This window comes from Rhipicephalus sanguineus, chromosome 3 (assembly GCF_013339695.2).
Source record: "Rhipicephalus sanguineus isolate Rsan-2018 chromosome 3, BIME_Rsan_1.4, whole genome shotgun sequence".
Lineage (NCBI taxonomy): Eukaryota > Metazoa > Arthropoda > Arachnida > Ixodida > Ixodidae > Rhipicephalus > Rhipicephalus sanguineus.
The window spans coordinates 204,764,963-204,784,777 of NC_051178.1; the positions used below are offsets into that span (position 1 = coordinate 204,764,963).

General features: G+C 47.0%; 1 protein-coding gene across 4 annotated transcripts in view; it reads left to right on the forward strand.

The window, feature by feature from the left end:
* LOC119388138 (uncharacterized) overlaps positions 1–19,815 on the forward strand; it is a 266,896-nt gene that overhangs the window by 191,371 nt on the left and 55,710 nt on the right. For 2 of the 4 annotated variants that reach the window (XM_049413829.1, XM_037655785.2), the window contains 2 exons: positions 3,452–3,484; positions 5,355–5,463. In XM_049413829.1, coding sequence (XP_049269786.1) covers positions 3,452–3,484; positions 5,355–5,463 — 142 coding nt within the window. The remainder of the gene's footprint in view (positions 1–3,451; positions 3,485–5,354; positions 5,464–19,815) is intronic. The other 2 variants (XM_049413830.1, XM_037655786.2) reach the window with 1 other exon arrangement.

Consider the following 19,815-nt stretch of genomic DNA (forward strand, 5'->3'; position numbering starts at 1 on the left):
CAACAACACGCAGCGTCGTCTGCTCCAAGCTTGGGAGGAGGAAGGGCGCCATGCAGCACTTCTTTGCACCTCCTTTTGAGCGAGTGCAGGCCGGCAGAGAACTCGTGCAGAACTACGCTTGCACCTTAACAAAACGAGGGAACCGGTGCAGCGGGCGCGCGCGGCACCAGCAAAACGAGGACGACGGTGCTGCACCCGCTGAACTGGTTCCGCCGGTGCAGCCAAATCGAAGAGACCTAAATAAATAGACAGAGAGAGAAAGAGATAGAAACAGACACAAGAAATACGTAGGAAAAACAGATCAAAGCAGAAAGTGAAACAAAGTGAGAAAGAGAGAGAAACAAAGAAAGAGAAAGAAGTAGAGAGGGATAGAAAGAAAGAAGAGGGAAATAGAAGAAAGATAGAGAAAGAAGGGGAAGAAATAGAAAAAAAGATAGAAAGAGCGAGAAGGAGAGAGAAAGAAAGAAACAGAAACCCAGTCGAGCCCGACCGATACCTAGCCAATACTCGTGATTTGCAATGCGATTACGTAAACACTTCTTGGATCGGCTTGTGAATGCACCTGTGCTTAGCCAAGCCAGGACCAGCCGAGTGCCGACTAACTCTGCTGTGCCCCAGCCTTGCGCGACTCAGTGCGATCTGCGCACATTTTTTAGATGCGAAGTATCTTAAGGCGGAGCTCAATCCGGTGGTGGTGGTGGTGGTGTGCGGCGTGACCACCCTTACTGCGCATGCGCATACCCTCTCCACACACCTCCTCTCCACTCACCCTCTCCCCTCCTCTCTCCGCTTTCCCTCTCCACTTTCCCTCTCCCCTCCCCCTTTCCACTCTTCCTCTGAAACGCGGGCTAGACGTGCCGAAATTCTCTCCTGCGCAACGCCGCGATGAGCTCGCGCGCATGCGCGTCCCCTCCGCTTCTCTCTCCTCTCCCACGCTGCCCCCCTCTCGCCCGCCTGTCGACCGCGTTCCCCGCTCGCCCTGTGAGAATTAACGGCCAGGCTAGATGGAAGATACGACGCGCGTAGCGTCCCTCTTCGCGTTCCACGACGCGAGGTCGGTAGCATGCCCAACGAACGCCAACGGAACGCGATCGTGCAAGTGATCCGGCTTCGCATCGCCTCATGGTCCCCTTTAGGGTGTATCCACACGACGGACCGAATCCGTCTTTTCCGCGGCGGACGGCGCATCACGTGACCCCGCGTCACGGATTTGTGCCATCCGTGGCGCGTCCGCGGACGTCGCGGACGGAAAATGCCAAGCTCTTTTTCGCATTCGGATTCGCGCGGATTCACACAACAGATTTAGCCGAAGGTGCCATTATCGGTCTGGCAACAAGCGCTGCTTTTTCTTTTTCTCGTATGGAACTCCATCTTCAACTTAAAAGAAACTCTGCGCCGTAGACGGAAACATAAAAACCTTCAATAATTTTGCTAGCGATGAATGCGTTTTCGACTTTCAGACTGCTCGCGCCATCTAGAGAAAAAAGGAACAAGCAAGCATTCGCACATTATTATGACCTCTGGGATTTGGTAGCACTCGCGCTACCGCAGATCACCGAGCTCATGTTCTGTTAATAGAGGCACTCGCTAAGCCTACAGCTCTCAGAAAACGAGTACGGCGCTCGGAAACAGTACCAAATTGTCATGAATACGTTGCCGGCGAAGCTTGAGGACACAAACCTAAAGCCGACACAATCGTCAGTTTAGGACTAACAGGCCGTGCAATGCGCGGCGAAAAGCTTAAAGATTCGAAGCGGGCAGCTCTCGCTTCAGACAGTGCCGCCATGTTTTTTTGCTGCGGCGCGTCCGTCTAATCGCTTCGTCCGTCGTCTGGATGTGCTTTCCAGCCGGACGGGCGGCGGAACGATCGTCCGCGGACGAGATGTCCGCGGATAAGTCCGTCGTGTGGATACACGCTTAGCGGGAGATGGTGTAATTTTTAAGATGCGAAGCATCTCTTGCTCGGGGGTATGTCCCGCAGTCTGGTAGTCCGCACTCACACTACGCATGCGCAACTCTCCTCCTTCCCTCACTCCAACAGCTGCGCGCTACTCTCTCCACATCTCTCCCAGCAGCTGCTTGCGCTTCTCCTGCCTTCTCGCTTCTGCTCTCGCGGCGCATGCGCTCCTCTCCTCCTCTAGCCTCCTCTCCTTCAAGCGGGTAGAGCGCTGCGCGCGTTGTCCAGCGCTTGCTTCGGTTAACTCCTCTGAAATGCGGGCTCGACATGCCGAAATTCTCTCCTGCGCAACGCCGCGATGAGCGTCAGCGCATACGCGCCCCCTCCCCCTCTTTCTCCTCTTCTACGCTGCCCCCCTCTCGCGCGCCTGTAGACCGCGTTCCCCGCTCGCCCTGTGAGAATTAACGGCCAGGCTAGAGGGAAGACGCGACGCGCGTAGTGTTCCTCTTCGCATTCCACGACGCGAGGTCGGTAGCATGCCCGAGGTCGGTAGCATTAGAGTTACTGTATATGCTACCTTTAGGTAGCAGAGTTGCGCATCTGTCTTCCAACGCCGCTAGCAACCATGCATTGCGGAGAAGCTGCCGCTTGGGCCAATTTTTTTATTTCTCGACGCCGCCGCTGCAGCGAACTGAATTAACACTCGCCATCGACAGCCAATGTTTATTGCCGGTCTTCGACACGCCAGACAGGTTAATCGGCGTCGCGGTAGGCATGTCGCCTGCAAAAACGAAGTGCGACTTCACCGCATAGCTGTGGTTGCTAGCCGGACCTATGCGCAACTCTGCTACCTAAAGGTAGCATATACAATGACTCTAGGTAGCATGCCCAACGAACGCCAACGGAACGCGATCGTGCAAGTGCTCCGGCTTCGCATCGCCTCATGGTTCCCTTTAGCGGGAGATGGCGTAATTTTTTCTGGAGCTCTGTCTTTTGTGCTGTTGTTTTATAGATAAAAAGCATCAGCACAGTGCTTTTCGATAGAAAAAAGTTGACATGAATGTTCAAGATGAATCATAGAAATGCCAGCGCGTATTACTAGGTTTCATACGCTTTTCTGAGCGCTTTCTCATTGAATGAATGAAAGCTTTATTTGCAAAAACGGAGGACATTCTGATCTGAATCAAGTAGGAGGGTGGCTGAGTGGGGTTATTCACGGAGGCGTTTGCACAATATGGATGCTGATGTACGGTTACATCAATCCAATGAGCTCGGTCTCTGGTGAATTTACACACTGATGTAAGACGACGGGATGAGGAGATATGATCTCGATAATGTGGACTGAATTCTGAGAAAAATCAATCGACTAGGTTGAGATAGAAAACCGTGAACTGGAAGGTTTAGCGACGGAGACGAGCATGGACCGCGCTTAACCGCGCTGACCTGGATCGTGTTGCCCAGCATGCACATCATCGTGTAAATAGTTTTTAGCGGCGCAGACACCATTCGGCGCGCGTGCTTGGTCTGACATGTCGTTGCTCATTTGAATTTCAGACGCCGTGGCCTTTCCACATTTTATCAGAGTGGGTACGTATGTGCACGCAAGGCCAGAGGCATGCTCTACGGAAAATCCTCGCCAGCATGCGTTTGGAGTGCTCTAACGACGCCTCGGGTTATCTGTTTTCGTTAGCATAGTAATGCAGTTGTTTCTCTTAAACAACAGAGTAGATATGCTCCATGTGCTCGTTGTTGGTCGATATGGCAAATGGGTGCTTGTGTGCCTGCGTGTGTTTTAACATATAGATTCAATGAGTTGGTAGAGAAATATATATGCATGATGTGTGGTTTTCATTACTTTTTGCAAATTTACTGACATCTGATGGGTAATTTTTCGTTGTTCGCTGTAAGTTTTCTCTAAGTCTGCGTGTTTTTGTGCTGAGCTTTTGTTTGAGAAAGTACAACGAATCGCTGAGAAAGAATTCGTTGTGGTTAAGTCGTTCATCTGGTTTTCGGATATCGGAATGAGCAATGTGTCCTGCAATAAAGCCGGTAACGTAACTTGTACAGAAACAATCTGAAACAAGAAAAAAAAGTACGAAGAGAAAGAAACGATCGGGATTGGCACTGATTAGCGGCGAAAGGCACTGTGCTGCTCTCCGGTTAATGAGCCGTTTTTTTTTTTTGTAAGCAACGTCTAGAGAGCGCCACTTTCCTGTTTACTAAGGGGCCTATCCTGGCTAGTTGGTTAGGAATCATAATTGATACGGCGTAACGCAACACGACAGGGACAGAGGATAAGGAGACATGCACAGTGCTGTGTATTGTCGCGCTACTCCACATGAATTGATTTCTATTTACGTCAATTAGCAACGAGAAAAAGGAAGTTAACGTCGTCGCACTTCTTCCCGAATAATTGTTTCCGTCATGTTTCACGTCGTTCAACAAGTGTTTGCGACGACACGTTATTGTGAAGTGCGCGCCAAGTGGTCTGTTTCCGTTCACTGTGAGCGTCCCACATGTAGCGCCAATACGTTAACGCCATTGTTCCTGTCACAGCACATTCGCGCGGATATCAGAACCAGACAGGAGTGGTTAACGGCGTAAATGCGACCTGTAAAACCTGAGTAACTACTAATAATGCTGGGTTAGAACGACGGGCTTTGAAGTGGAACGCGTACCTAGTTAGCAGTACTGAGTTTACGATTTTCTTTCTCTGCTTTTTCTTGCACTAAAGCTTGCGGCTTTTCACGGAGGAGAATAGTGAGGCCGCTGCCAAATTCTGCTTATGGCACGTCAGGCGCTGTTACTATGGGGTGCTTACACACTCTCGCAAATGACAAAGAAAGAAAGACGGGGAAATCGTTTGAAGCGCTCCTTTCCGTGTTCGACACAACTAATTACACCAAGAGACATTTAAGCCAAGGAAAGCACATCAGTTGTCTGTAGTCGTTAACTTCGAAATACGCGTCCGATGCTCTACCAACTGAGCTACGACGGAGGGCAGCATGCATTATCGAAAATTGTGGGTTCGGATCCCACCGACGGAAAGAGTGGCTTTGCGTCCACTTTATTTGCTTTCGATTTACACAATAATTACTGCACTACAGTTAGAGACACCAATTAATGTCCCCTATGCTTTTCTTAGCTTAAATGTCCATTGTTTTCATTAGTTGTGTCTAAGAAAGAAAGATGGTCACTTCTTGCGTAATGTAAGCACGGAATGGGGACGAAAGTCATATATGCGACGCTTATCCGTGATTCCACGGCAGTAATTTGTTACGCCGATATGAACAAATCGTTACGTATATAAGGAAATTGCGTTTAAGTTGTGTGAATGTGCCTTCTTCCTCTAACCCGTAATACCCGACGGGACTGTTATGCATCATCGACCAGCATGTTACTGAAAAACCGGTAGCCGCAGCTTGTACTGGTAACGCGGCTTTGCGTGGTCTTGCAGCGGACGAGTGCGACATGGAGACCATCCGGGAGAAGGTGAACGCCACTAACGAGAGACTCCGGAGGACGGACTACAAAGATGGACACGCTTACTCGAAGCAAACATGCCAGTAAGTCAACCACATGTATACCTGTTAATAACAGCGTGCAGTGTTACATTTGGAACTTTAGTTGAATGTTTAATCGGCGCGTGTTTGATACTACGTACAGGTGGGACAGTCGAGCACCCCACGCGGCTGAAGTTAACCCGGAGCCCTCCACCGTACACAACTTTCTTCATAGCCAGCAGTATAGCTTCGCGAAGGTCAACAGCACAAGATGAATGCTGTTTAGACTAGTCGTCAGCTTTCGATAACTGGAGCGTTGAGAATCAAATTGGCGACCTCCCTCTCTCGCACACACACAACCCTCCCCCTCCCCCACGCACTCACCTACATGTCTACTTTTTACTGCCTTATGGCTCACTGTGCCCAAATTTTCCCCGTTGGACTCACCCTCAGATTTAATGCAAGCCAATGACATTTTCTTATTAGAAGCACGAAGGCAAAAAGCTAGACTAGAATTTCTTTATCAACTTTGGAACAAAAAACTTGCTCTAGATCCATCCCCGTACTTGACGCCCCTAACTAGCAGGCCCACCCGACACCAGCACCCAAACGCCTTAACCCCATATTTTGCTCGCACTGACCTCTTTAAGTTTTCATATTTCCCGAGAACCATTTTTGAATGGAACTGCCTTACCGATACATGTGATCAAACTGCAAAATAACGTTCTTCATCCTTTATCGTTGTTGTGTCATTACTACTTCTTTTGTATTTGTATTAACCACCCTGCGTGGACTACGAGTACGCAGTATTGAATAAATAAATAATAAAATAATTTAGCTTGTATATGGACTGCGACGACGGAAAAGAAAAAGCTAGTGGAAAGTTCGCGCTCGTCCGTGTCTTCTGCGTCCTTGTCTAAAGTTTGCGCGCAACCACTTTTTCCTTGCAAGTACGAACCAACTAGCCCAGCAGCAAGTTTTATTGATTCACAACTTACCTTGTTATCAATCCACATTCTTCAGCTGATAAAATAAATCTGTGCGTTGTTGAACAGAAACTGCCTCCAGTCTTCAGAGTTCGTAATTTTAACATTGAAAAACAGTCATTTGTAGATGACGTCGAGTACTATAGACCATTTTCACGGAGAGGAGGAGCGTAGCCTCGAACCGGTGTATTTTCACCGCTTTCTCTCTCTCCACCTCGGCCAACCGCTGCCGCTGGTGTGTGCGGATTCCCGAGTTTTGCACTGCGTGGTGCATGAAAGGTCAGCGTGTTTCCATTTTTCGACGCGCTGAAAAAATTGTGCTGCCGCAAATCGAAATGTCGGACGAGAACAGGTCGACAAGCTACCACTGCGCTGTGTTTGGCTGCGGCAACAGCTACGGAAGCCTGATAGACTGGCAGCCAAGGCATGCGAAGTGCACAATCCTTTTAAATGACTTCGCGTCTCTCAGGTCTCACGCCTTCTTCTCCCGCAAATAGTATATTATATGTGGTGTCTGCACTTATGGCCATTACTACAAGTCACCACACCAGCTTGTGATTGTGCTTGGGTGCTGGTACACTTTATCATCTGCACCAAAGAGAACCAATGTCAAGGCGGACGATTAATACACAAAATGTTTGGCCAAGAGTTGTTCTCATGAACCTCTCTGATTTCTATGCTACAGGACATGATTTACAATGCCTGTGGCTAGAAAATGTTCCATCTTAGTGCGTGCAATTTCGAGATTATTGAATGAGCACTTTTCAATCTACATGACAGAAAGGCCCGCACGACATGTGTTCTTTGGCGTAGGTAAGCGTTTCTAACGTTTCGTCGAGAGCACGTTCTTTCTCGACTTGTCAATTTTGTGACGATAACTGGGGTAGCGTTATGACAACCGCACTTTTTTTTCGCGCGGCAGCCTGGGTGTCGTGAATAATCGGCCCACGTTCGTTAAAGCCAGGTCGTTACCTGGACACGTGCGCTCGTCGTAATGCTTCTGAAATACTCGCCAGAAAACAAATTGGCAATAATGTTACCAAAAACGAGCGCCCTTTCGGCGTATCGCTAGTGGCGGCGGCTCGCGCCGAAGTGAACTTACGCCATGCCACGCTTCCAGATGTGCAACATGCTTATTTTTATTTTATCATCGGTGTTGTTTCTTCGCCGAATTTTGAGCTCACACCTCGTACTTCTGTTCCTTGTCCTGTGCAAGGATCAGAGGCCACAAGCTACGACGGCGACACGAATAAACACAGGCATCGGTGTTTGTGCTCCTGTCGTTCCGTGAACATTGTATTGCAACGTGCCAAGCGGAACCAAAATGGTCTGTTAGGGATTAGAGTTACGTTGAACTTGAATAATCACGGCACGGAAACCCGGGAGCCATCTTAAACACTAATGCGCGCACCTAGCGCGCAGCCGGACAATGGCCTACGTCTTCGCTCGTCTCCATTTACGTTTCTCCGATTATACTTCGACAGTTGTCCTAAATGTTAACGCTCTTTTATAGTGATTATTCCAAGAACCTCACCCGGCCAGCTATAACAAAGCATACAAAACAATTACCAATTTACACATGTTGCTTATGAACTGCATTGGCATTATTCTCATCGTCGGCGCTGCTGCGGGAACGTCTCGTGGGCCGCCGCTGCTTGCTGTTTCAGCCATTTTGAAGCTGAAAGCTTAGCGATTATTTATCAGCGCCTTTACACTCGAAAAGCGTTGCCCTGTTTTGCCCGTGTACCGCGAAGAACAGCAATACCTTGTGAACCGAGCGCATACGCTGCATACACCGCCGCGGAACCCCACACACCGGAAGGGCGGCGAAACGTCGCAGACGATAGACGGCGCTGCGGCGGTGGAGTGCTTTAAAAATGGGAGCCTCCTTGTGAAATTGGTGTATATAAGGTTGTCGCCCTCGCTTTCGAATGTGACCATCAGCAAGGAGCGCGAATGACAATTATGAGATAAGGGATGTATTTAAACGTGATTATCTTTACTACTACAGAAGCGGAAAACGTAAACGTCTGACTACAATAGAGGTGACAAATCTATAACTGTCTTTCCACTAAAAAATAATAACGACAATACAGTTTCGTTTTTTCCAGGTAAACTCTGCTGAAGCGCGCGCGCGCACACACACACACACACACACACACACACACACACACACACACACACACACACACACACACACACACACACAGACAGACACACACACACACACACACACACACTCTCCCTCTCTCTCTCTCTCTCTCTCTCGAGCATAAAATTTACGTAAAGAATGGAACAATACAAGCATAATAAGAAAAAGAAGGTAAAGATCACGTGGTATAAGCCTTCGCGTTTGCAGTTCAGTACGGTGTTCCGCACTGGAGCCCATCTCCCTCTGCCCGGCTGACAGCGCTGACCAGAAATCCTATAAAAAGAAGAGAAAAGATAGATAGAGGGGCATAGATAGTAGGTGATGCAATAGCATACGCTGCAAGAGCCAATCGCGCGTGCGCCTACGCTTTGCCCTGCCGAGAAAATTGCCTGCCGAGTCAACTTTTATACCACTGAAGTTTGTTCAGGCACACGGGGGCATGCAGGCGGTACACCCGCAGGCAAGCTGCCCCTGGTGCTTCCCCCTTGAACTTCTCACGTTTTTTTTTCTTTTGGTGACACGCGCCGACAGACGGACAAACGCGCTATTTCGGGAATACAACCTCCTCTCTCCACTCTCTCCTCTTCCACTTTCGCCCATACCACACCGCCTGCACAGACGCTGAGCTGCTTCGCTTCACGCAGAGCTTACGTCATCCCGGAGCTTCCGTTAGACGGGACCGTTCTCACCGATGACAAGGGCGAAGCTAGTTTTGATGTTCTTTCCCATTCCTCCTCGCACGACAACATACTCTTAAGTTTGTTAAAAGCAAGTCAATGTGTTCTCTGCAGCCGCGGTTTCTTTAAAACCCAGCGGAAAATATTATATTTATTCAGGCGAAAGCCTCAGGTGCCTCATCGAACACGAAAACTGACCGTCGGCGTCGGCAATACGAAGTTATGCAAAAAAACGCCAGGCCTGCGCGGAAAGCGCAGCACAGACACAGCGAAAGCTCGAAGAGCGGCATTTCTAGAGCCCGCTATAAACTCTCTTGTGGCTGCTAATACAAGTACATTAGCAACGTACCCACACGCCACAAATCATAATTTTTGTGAAGTTGGGAAGCACCCACCACGACATTACTCGTCATTCTGCGGGGAAGCGAGGTACTATCTGTAAGGCATTATGTACAGTTTCTTGATGCGACGGCTGATGACGATGAAGAATTATGACTGAGCCTTTTGTAATGTGTTGGAAACTTTAAATGACCCACTAGTTACGTAATTCGCATTGTGTGACGCCCGGTCGTTATTTCACTCTCCCACCACGCTTTATAATATAAGCTAACGTGAGAAAGAGATAGAGAGGGGAGTTAACCTTATTGAGACCCTGAGCAAATGGATCATGAAGCCTTATGGCCTTCCTTGGCAACCAATAGAAGTGCACTTACGAGGAACCCACTAAGTTATAAATCATAAGTTTTGTGAAGTAAGGAAGCAGCCACTATGCAATTTTTTTGTCATTCTACGCAGAACCGTGCTACCTGCTAAACACCTGTAAGGTATTATGAGCACTTTGTTGATGCTGTGGCTAATAACCATGAAGAATTGTGGCAGAGCCCTTTGTAATGGGTTGGAAGCATTCAGCAACTCACTCGTTGCGCATTTCGCATTGTGTGACGCCTGGTTACAGAATTGGCGTTGTGTGACACTTGGTTGTTATTTTACTCTTCTACCACGCTACATTACATCTGTTAATGTGGTTCCTCCCTGACATGAAGCACTTTCAAGCACCGGCATGGCTCTGAGGTAGGATACTGAGCTCCCACGCAGAGGGCCCAAGTTCGAACCTCGTTCCATCCTGAAAAATTTTTCTTATTTCGTTTGTTTTTCTTGTTTCGAGCGATAGTGGTTACGGACACCGGCGGCGGCGGCAGCGGCGGACAACTACGGCGCCAAAAACGGCCCTTGTTGTGATCTAATAACAGCTTTCGCTGTAAAAATCATCACCATGCGATGACGCCCTCATATGAGGTCGTCATGGCGTCACATGTCGCCAAAATTTGTGACGTCACACGACATAGTCGCTTCGTCAAACGTAAGCCAATCTCGGAGGCAGTTGCAAAACCACATTAGGTGGAGAAAGCTTTTGGGGGAAGAGGATGGATCAATACAATCGACCGAGGAGAAATGAGGGAAAGAAGAAGAAGATGAATTTCGCCTTCGAGCAGTCTTAGGCGACTGCACTGGGGACCGGGTGACTTTATTGTATTGTAGCGAAGACGACGAGCGCTGAGAAATAATGAGGTAGTTATGGGGTTTTACGTGCCAAAATTACGATGCGATGATGAAACACGTCGTAGCGGGAGGCTCCGCTTTTATTTTGATCACCCGGGGTTCCTTAACTGGCACCCGAATCTGATCGAGTACACGCCTCTTCTTGCTTTTGCCCCCGTCGAAATGCGACCGCCGTGGCCTGGAATCGAACCCGCGGCTTCGAGCTTAGCAGAACAACACGTTACCTACCATAGACTATTTTACGGATGGGTTTAAGTGCCGCCACACTGAGTTGTAGCCTCGCCGTTTTGTATGCTTAACAACTAGACTAACAGCGCTACGGTACACGCATACTCATGAAAACGGTTGGGTTGGTGCACTCGACGTGTCATGGCCTTATTAATTCACGTGCCGACATACAGTTATAACAGCCGATGGTAGCGACGGCCGTGTGTGTTCTTTTTTTTTTTTATTCGAGAGACTACCCAGGCATAACATATTTGTAAAATCCGAAGACTTCGTTCTGAAATGAACCGGGTTTTAAGGACAATACGCCTGAACAGATAGAGCAGCGAGTCCCAACGCTGCCGTTTATTCCAGCGAAAGAAGGCCAAGATACCGTGCCACGCGCCGTCCCTTGTTTTTCTCTTCTTCTAGCGCGCGCTATGTTTACTCCTATTACAATGTTTACATGATATCACAAGAGTCACGTCATATACGTAAACAAACAAGTTGATTTCGTTCATAAAGTCTAATAAGGATCGGTGGAATGGTTATTGTATCCACCCTTGTAAATACGTAGGGTCACCGGGATGGTATGTAAAATAGTCTATAAGCTATCATGGAGGGTAAAAATTATCACTGCCATCTTTGGTGATTATAAATAAATGCATCAACTTGTTTATCTTCATACTCCCAGGGCCTGAATTCGTTACACAGAGGAGTATAGGGTTACAAGCATCAGTAGCAGGAACTTGGAGGATGAAGGCGTCAGTGATGGAATCAACGCAAAAAGGGGAGCTGGTTCCATTCACTGCTCGCGTGGGGAATGAAATAACTAAAAAAAAAAGGCTTTATTTATACATGTGGTAGCAGCCAATTCGAAGGCATGATTAATCTGTTCAAGCGTAAGTTTAATCTTTCAAAGTTGTATTCGGGATAAAGACTGTGCAACTGAAATAAGCGTGGTACTTTTCGGTGCGATGACAGGACAGACTAATTAAGATTAGCCTTCAGTGAATAAACACTGCCAGCACGGCTGAAATTAGAAAGCATGAAGTGGGCAGCTCAGTTCTGCACTGCTTCGCGAGTGTTAATTAAAGTGACGTTACTGCGTGGCATCGGAAACGGACGACGCGCACTCTAATTTAGACCGGATAAGGACCTTGTGCAGTGTTAGCTTAAAGTTGGAAGGAGCAGATGAAGAATTGTCTACGCCTTGCCTAATGCATTTTTTTTTGGTCGCAGCTGTTTGTCTTGACAAAATGTCTTTTTCTGACGTATTCCAGCTGGCTGCATTATATGTACGTACCTTTTATCAAGTGCACAAGGACAGGTGAGTTGGGTGTCAATAAAGCCAGACATTCAATTGGGGGAGGAGGGCGGGAGCGTTCTTTCTAAATTTCATAGATCGCTGTATACACTTGTGCTAATGACTTCTTTAGGCTACTGCATGTAATTAATTTTTGGCACACACGCACACCCGATGCTGGAAAACACTGCGCAAGCTCGTTTCATGCTGCTGTATTCAATGCTATGCCGAGCTAATGAATCCTTGGCGCAGAGGTGCAAAAAAAGCAGATAGGTTTTCCGCTAGGAGGCAATACAGCTGTCACCTATAAATATATCATCCTCAAGACAGTGAGTGGATAATTGCTTTCTGGCTCCTTTTTTAGGCGTTTTGCAGCTAATGACCTTGATCGAGAATCAATATCCTATTAACCACTACTATTACGTTTTTATGGAAAACGAATATAAGACGTGAATGCCTGCCTTGGCTGGGCGTAGATTTTATCAAAAGTACTTTATACGGTACGTGTAAGCTTTTCAACATGTAAGATAACTGAAATGGCAAGTTAACCAGGAAAGTGTTGCGTATTTGTCCTACGAATTACATCAAATTACCACTCGTACCTTGTAGTCTCTTGTAGTGGCAAATTACAGAGCTGTATCTGAATTACCAGAACTTTTCTTTCGTAAGTGCCCTTAAATTTTCTGTTGGCTGCCTGTGTTCTCTGCGGATATGTCCAATGTCAGCACTGACTGAATTTTTCTCGTACCGGCAAATCTAGCGTAAGACGTTTCTGTATGTACATGTGCAGCTGGTAACTCTATTAACGTACCGCCTAGTGGAACGATAATGGCACTGAGTTATTTTTTTCTTTTATTGAATGAGCAGTACGCTTAGTAAGCGCCGACAGAGCAGGCCTGCAGACTTCAAACTAGTATCTCGTGCCGCCATGTATAGATGCACACTGGGTGGCACAGTTGCACTACAGTATCTAGAAGCGCAAAGGTGATAGGCCATAGATTAGTTCACGCTGAGCGGGACAGATGGCGCCACGGGCGCAGTTTACTCTCGAGCGGCTTCCCGCAATCGATTTCGCGCACTAAGAGTACGGTCCCTAGAATATACTGGCTAGTCTGCCGTCTCCGCGCCGTCCCCATGCAAGGCCGCGTCCGCGCCGCGGATGCTTGCGCAGGGGGCGCTGCGATCCATCGGAGCGCCTGCACGGTGCATGTCGCGCAGGAGGAATCGGTGGAGTATCGCGCCTTGCCTTTTATTTTGCGCTCCCGCGTGAACCCCACGTTTTCGTTCTCTTCGTCTGGGCAGAGATTGGAACGTCTTGAACCGACCAAACATTGCATTCAACGTCGTCTCTTATCTAGACACTGCCGTGATCACACTAAGATCAGTGGTGGAGCCAGACACTCATTTAAGAGCGCGCAGTTACTCAAAGCAAAACCAAAGGGCAAAAGATTGACTTTATTTTTTTTTTCTTAAGGAGTTACTGTTATCACAAGACTGCCATCATAATATATATGCTGTTAAATTGTCCTTACGAAGGTACCAAACATTTCTAAGATCAGCTTTTAATAAGCAAACAATTCTGAGAGTAAAAACGTTACTTCAGATATATTTATTGTGCTAAGTCTCGTAATAATAAAGGTTGGTTCTCGATGTGTTACGGAGACAATAAACGTAATGCAGGTCTCAGAATGGGTGAGTATATTAATTACAGACATTGTAACGTTGGAGAAGATTTTTTTTTCAACGATAAGCTAAGTTCATACAATTTCGCTCAAAGTATTATTACACCTATTTACGGTCCTACAATATATATATATATATATATATATATATATATATATATATATATATATATATATATATATATATATATATATATATATATATATATATATATATATATATATATATACACAAAACCTTATTGTTGTCCTTGCTGCGGTCCAGGTTGGCGGTAGCCGGGAGACTATATAGCTATGCCGCCACAAATAAGCTGCGCCTCCAACGGGCTGAAACATTTACAGCAGCAGCTTGGCACATCAGAACCATGTGTATCAGCCGAAGAACCGACATATCGGATATTTTCCACGAGTATCTTGCCCCAAGGTTCGAAATTATAAAATGAATGGGGTGTTGGCTTTCATAATGTGCGTTGTATTTGGCTTTTGGCTCCTCCACTGAAAATATATAGGTTCGTTCTTTAATGACACTGTTGCATGCCGGAATAACACATTCGCGGCACAAGAAATACTCAACCAGATGTGTCGTTCAATGTCAGTTTGTCGACTGCTCGCCCAGCGCACATGTTTCGCGCTGCTTATTTCTTTCGTTTGCTTTTTTTTTTTTGAGGTATAGAGATAGCTTACCGTTCTCTCGCATCGTAGTACAAGGTATTCGAAATCGGTTACATTTCCAAAACAGAGAACACACCTGACAGACTCGCGCTGCTTTTCGCCTTTCGGCTATTCACGTTTAGGTTGTCCTTTGGTATAGGTCTCCCTTTCGCAAGCGGGTAGCGAGCACACACGTCCTCATGAAAGTATAAAAATAGAAATACTATTTTTTATACGCTTTAGACCACCGAAGAAGAGCATAAAGTGTCCCTCCAACAAGCGACGAGGATTCGTCCCTGTACAATGTCATTAGGGGGTTATTAGGGGGTCATTAGGGGATTATTTTTGTATTCCCACAAGGTCGAGAAAGCTTGTGGCCCCGTGGAGCCAACTCAAAGCTTTATTAAAAATATGAACAGGTTAATTAAAATAATGACCTCCCGAACGCCAAAAAAGCCCTCTACCCAAATTCGCCTATAGCCATGCGTTTCTGAAAGAATTTCTGGGTTATTTAAGAGAATGGGAGACACATGCCACCAACACAATTGGCGGTTTCCTTTCATCGAGCACAGCAGAAGGGCTCCGTGTCGCAGTAGAGAGCACAGTGCAGCTGTTCGAATTCCTCAGGTCTGCTGGCTTTAGATATTTGATGACCTCAAATTTAATCCAGCTAGACAAGCTGGAAAATATATTTGGAATTGTTCGGCAGTCTTCTGGCACAAATAATCAACCCACTGCTGCTCAGTTTTTGATTACTATAAATGCCCTTGCATTTTATAACCTCGCAAGACCACCAATGTCGGGGAACTGTTAGCCGCAAGTCATCAGCTCTTTTTTATCTGGGAATGACATAAAGTCACACACGCCTGCCACAATTGACGTCTTTGAAAGCCTCATTTATGGTGGAGACTTCAGTGGCGCGGAGACTGCACTAGCGTCAGGCACAGACCACATGTGCATACGTGGGAAAAAAAGCCACGATATGCTGACTTACTACATTACTGGTTATGTGGCGCGTAAGACAGAAGACACAGTGCGAGACTTGCGCAACATGTCTCACATCAGACAGAAACACAGCTACGGTGAGTGATCAGGTCTCCCTATTCACAGCGCACTTTGATAACGGAGGCCTGATATACCCCTCGGACCGCTCAAAGCAGCTATTGCAAAACTTGGAAATAGTTTGACCACTTATTATTTCAGCGGGAGTAAGCTGCGTGAAAAGAGCATTGTGGATTTCAGCGCTTTCTTGAAAAAAAAAAAAAAACAACAGATTTGCCTTATCTGGGATGTGAAGAACACTCAAATTTCATCACAAAAATCCTCATGAAGTTCTACATTTTACTTAGATTCCGCTTCTTCATGAAATCACTGAACAGCGAAAGAGAAGTAAAGCGGCAAAGAATGAAGCTGCTAAAGTTGAGAAGATGCAATTAAATGACGCTGACGAAACCCATGTCAAGGAACCAATAAACATTAAAAATTCTGATGCTCTCAATTCTGTCTCGTGAAGTGATAAGCAGGACGGATGCACTGAGGGATGGTGGTCATCACTGGGAAACTTGTGTGACGCCAGACTTCGTGCTCTTCTGCAACTTTAACTAGCGCTAAGGTATTCCTTACTTATTTGTACTCAATGTCACGTTCTGTAATAAAAGCAAACACCGCAGGCCTTCGACGTGAAAAGGTAAGCAAACGCGAGAGCGCGGTTGTAAACGGCTCCGCCAGTCCACCCGTAAGCGAGAGTCGCGGGCGGGGGCGTCTGCTCAAGGAACTCCGATTGCGCGCAGCGCTACCGCCGCAGGCATCCCCGAGAGGCCGCGGCGGAGAGCGGAGACGGCAGACTAGCCAGTATATTCTAGGGACCGTACTAAGAGTAGAGTCTCTTCTCACTGGCTGAAGATACGCGCCACTCCACAGAATGCAGCCACTTTATCCATAATAATATCACTCAGAGCGTATTCTCTTTCTTTGCTGAGCTTTCTGACGAGCCCCCCCCCCCCTTTTTTTTTAAATTCGAAGCATTTCTTAGCGAACTTCTGCGACTTTGAGCGTATCTATCTATCTATCTATCTATCTAGCCGCCTACGACTTTGTGCTCTCCTGGTCGCTTGGTTCATCCAATGTGCACCAAAATTGATATGGCGTAACATGACTGTATGACGAACATAAATCACAAGTCATAACATGAAAATCATGACACGCATGTCATGTACAGCATGATTTACATGCTACGCTCATGGTGCGCTGGCGTCCGTTTCGCTAGTTTGATATACACCAAAATTGGTATCTTGCGACGTGACTGTGTGACGAACATAAATAACACGAGTTAACATGAAAATCATGACACGCATGTCATGTACAGCATGACTTACGTGCCACGCTCATGGAGCGCTGGCGGCAGTTTCGCTAGCTTGATCTACCCCGAACCCCGCCGCGGTGGTCTAGTGGTTATGGCGCTCGACTGCTGACCCGAAGGTCGCGGGATCGAATCCCGGCCGCGGCGGCTGCATTTTCGATGGAGGCGAAAATGTTTGAGGCCCGTGTACTTAGATTTAGGTGCACGTTAAAGAACCCCAGGTGGTCGAAATTTCCGGAGCCCTCTACTACGGCGTCTCTCATAATCATATGGTGGTTTTGGGACGTTAAAACCCTAGATATTATTATTATTATTATATGATCTACCCCGAAATGGGTATTGCGCGACGTGACTGTGTGACGAACATAAAAACACGAGTTAACATGACAATCATGACACGTATGTCATGTACAGCATGACTTACGTACTATGCTCATGGGGCGCTGGCGGCGGTTTCGCTAGGTTTATATACACCATAATTGGTATCTTGTAACGTGACTGTGTAACGAACACAAATAACACGAGTTAGCATGAAAATCATGACACGCATGTCATGTACAGCATGACTTACGTGCCACGCTCATGGGGCGCTGGCGGCGGTTTCGCTAGATTTATATACACCAAAATTGGTCTCTTGTGACGTGATTGTGTAATGAACATAAATAACACGAGTTAACATGAAAATCATGACACGCATGTCATGTACAGCATGACTTACGTGCCACGCTCATGGAGCGCTGGCGGCAGTTTCGCTAGCTTGATCTACCCCGAAATTGGTATTGCGCGACGTGACTGTGTGACGAACATAAAAACTCGAGTTAACATGAAAATCATGACACGCATGTCATGTACAGCATGACTTTCGTGCCACGCTCATGGAGCGCTGGTGGCCGTTTCGCTAGCTTGATCTACCCCGAAATTGGTATTGCGCGACGTGACTGTGTGACGAACATAAAAACACGAGTTAACATGACAATCATGACACGTATGTCATGTACAGCATGACTTACGTGCCACGCTCATGGGGCGCTGGCGGCGGTTTCGCTAGATTTATATACACCAAAATTGGTCTCTTGTGACGTGACTGTGTGACGAACACAAAAACACGAGTTAACATGAGAATCATGACTCGCATGTCATGTACAGCATGACTTACGTGCCACGCTCATGGGGCGCTGGCGGCAGCTTCGCTAGCTTGATCTACCCCGAAATTGGTATTGCGCGATGTGACTGTGTAACGAACATAAATAACACGAGTTAACATGAAAATCATGACACGCATGTCATGTACAGCATGACTTATGTGCCACGCTCATGGGGCGCTGGCGGCGGTTTCGCTAGATTTATATACACCATAATTGGTATCTTGTGACGTGACTGTGTAACGAACACAAATAACACGAGTTAACATGAAAATCATGACACGCATGTCATGTACAGAATGACTTACGTGCCACGCTCATGGGGCGCTGGCGGCGGTTTCGCTAGATTTATATACACCAAAATTGGTCTCTTGTGACGTGACTGTGTGACGAACACAAAAACACGAGTTAACATGAGAATCATGACTCGCATGTCATGTACAGCATGACTTACGTGCCACGCTCATGGGGCGCTGGCGGCAGCTTCGCTAGCTTGATCTACCCCGAAATTGGTATTGCGCGATGTGACTGTGTAACGAACATAAATAACACGAGTTAACATGAAAATCATGACACGCATGTCATGTACAGCATGACTTATGTGCCACGCTCATGGGGCGCTAGCGGCGGTTTCGCTAGATTTATATACACCATAATTGGTATCTTGTGACGTGACTGTGTAACGAACACAAATAACACGAGTTAACATGAAAATCATGACACGCATGTCATGTACAGCATGACTTACGTGCCACGCTCATGGGGCGCTGGCGGCGGTTTCGCTAGATTTATATACACCAAAATTGGTCTCTTGTGACGTGACTGTGTGACAAACACAAAAACACGAGTTAACATGAGAATCATGACTCGCATGTCATGTACAGCATGACTTACGTGCCACGCTCATGGGGCGCTGGCGGCAGCTTCGCTAGCTTGATCTACCCCGAAATTGGTATTGCGCGATGTGACTGTGTAACGAACATAAATAACACGAGTTAACATGAAAATCATGACACGCATGTCATGTACAGCATGACTTATGTGCCACGCTCATGGGGCGCTGGCGGCGGTTTCGCTAGATTTATATACACCATAATTGGTATCTTGTGACGTGACTGTGTAACGAACACAAATAACACGAGTTAACATGAAAATCATGACACGCATGTCATGTACAGCATGACTTACGTGCCACGCTCATGGGGCGCTGGCGGCGGTTTCGCTAGATTTATATACACCAAAATTGGTCTCTTGTGACGTGACTGTGTGACGAACACAAAAACACGAGTTAACATGAGAATCATGACTCGCATGTCATGTACAGCATGACTTACGTGCCACGCTCATGGGGCGCTGGCGGCAGCTTCGCTAGCTTGATCTACCCCGAAATTGGTATTGCGCGATGTGACTGTGTAACGAACATAAATAACACGAGTTAACATGAAAATCATGACACGCATGTCATGTACAGCATGACTTATGTGCCACGCTCATGGGGCGCTGGCGGCGGTTTCGCTAGATTTATATACACCATAATTGGTATCTTGTGACGTGACTGTGTGACGAACACAAAAACACGAGTTAACATGAGAATCATGACTCGCATGTCATGTACAGCATGACTTACGTGCCACGCTCATGGGGCGCTGGCGGCGGTTTCGCTAGATTTATATACACCAAAATTGGTCTCTTGTGA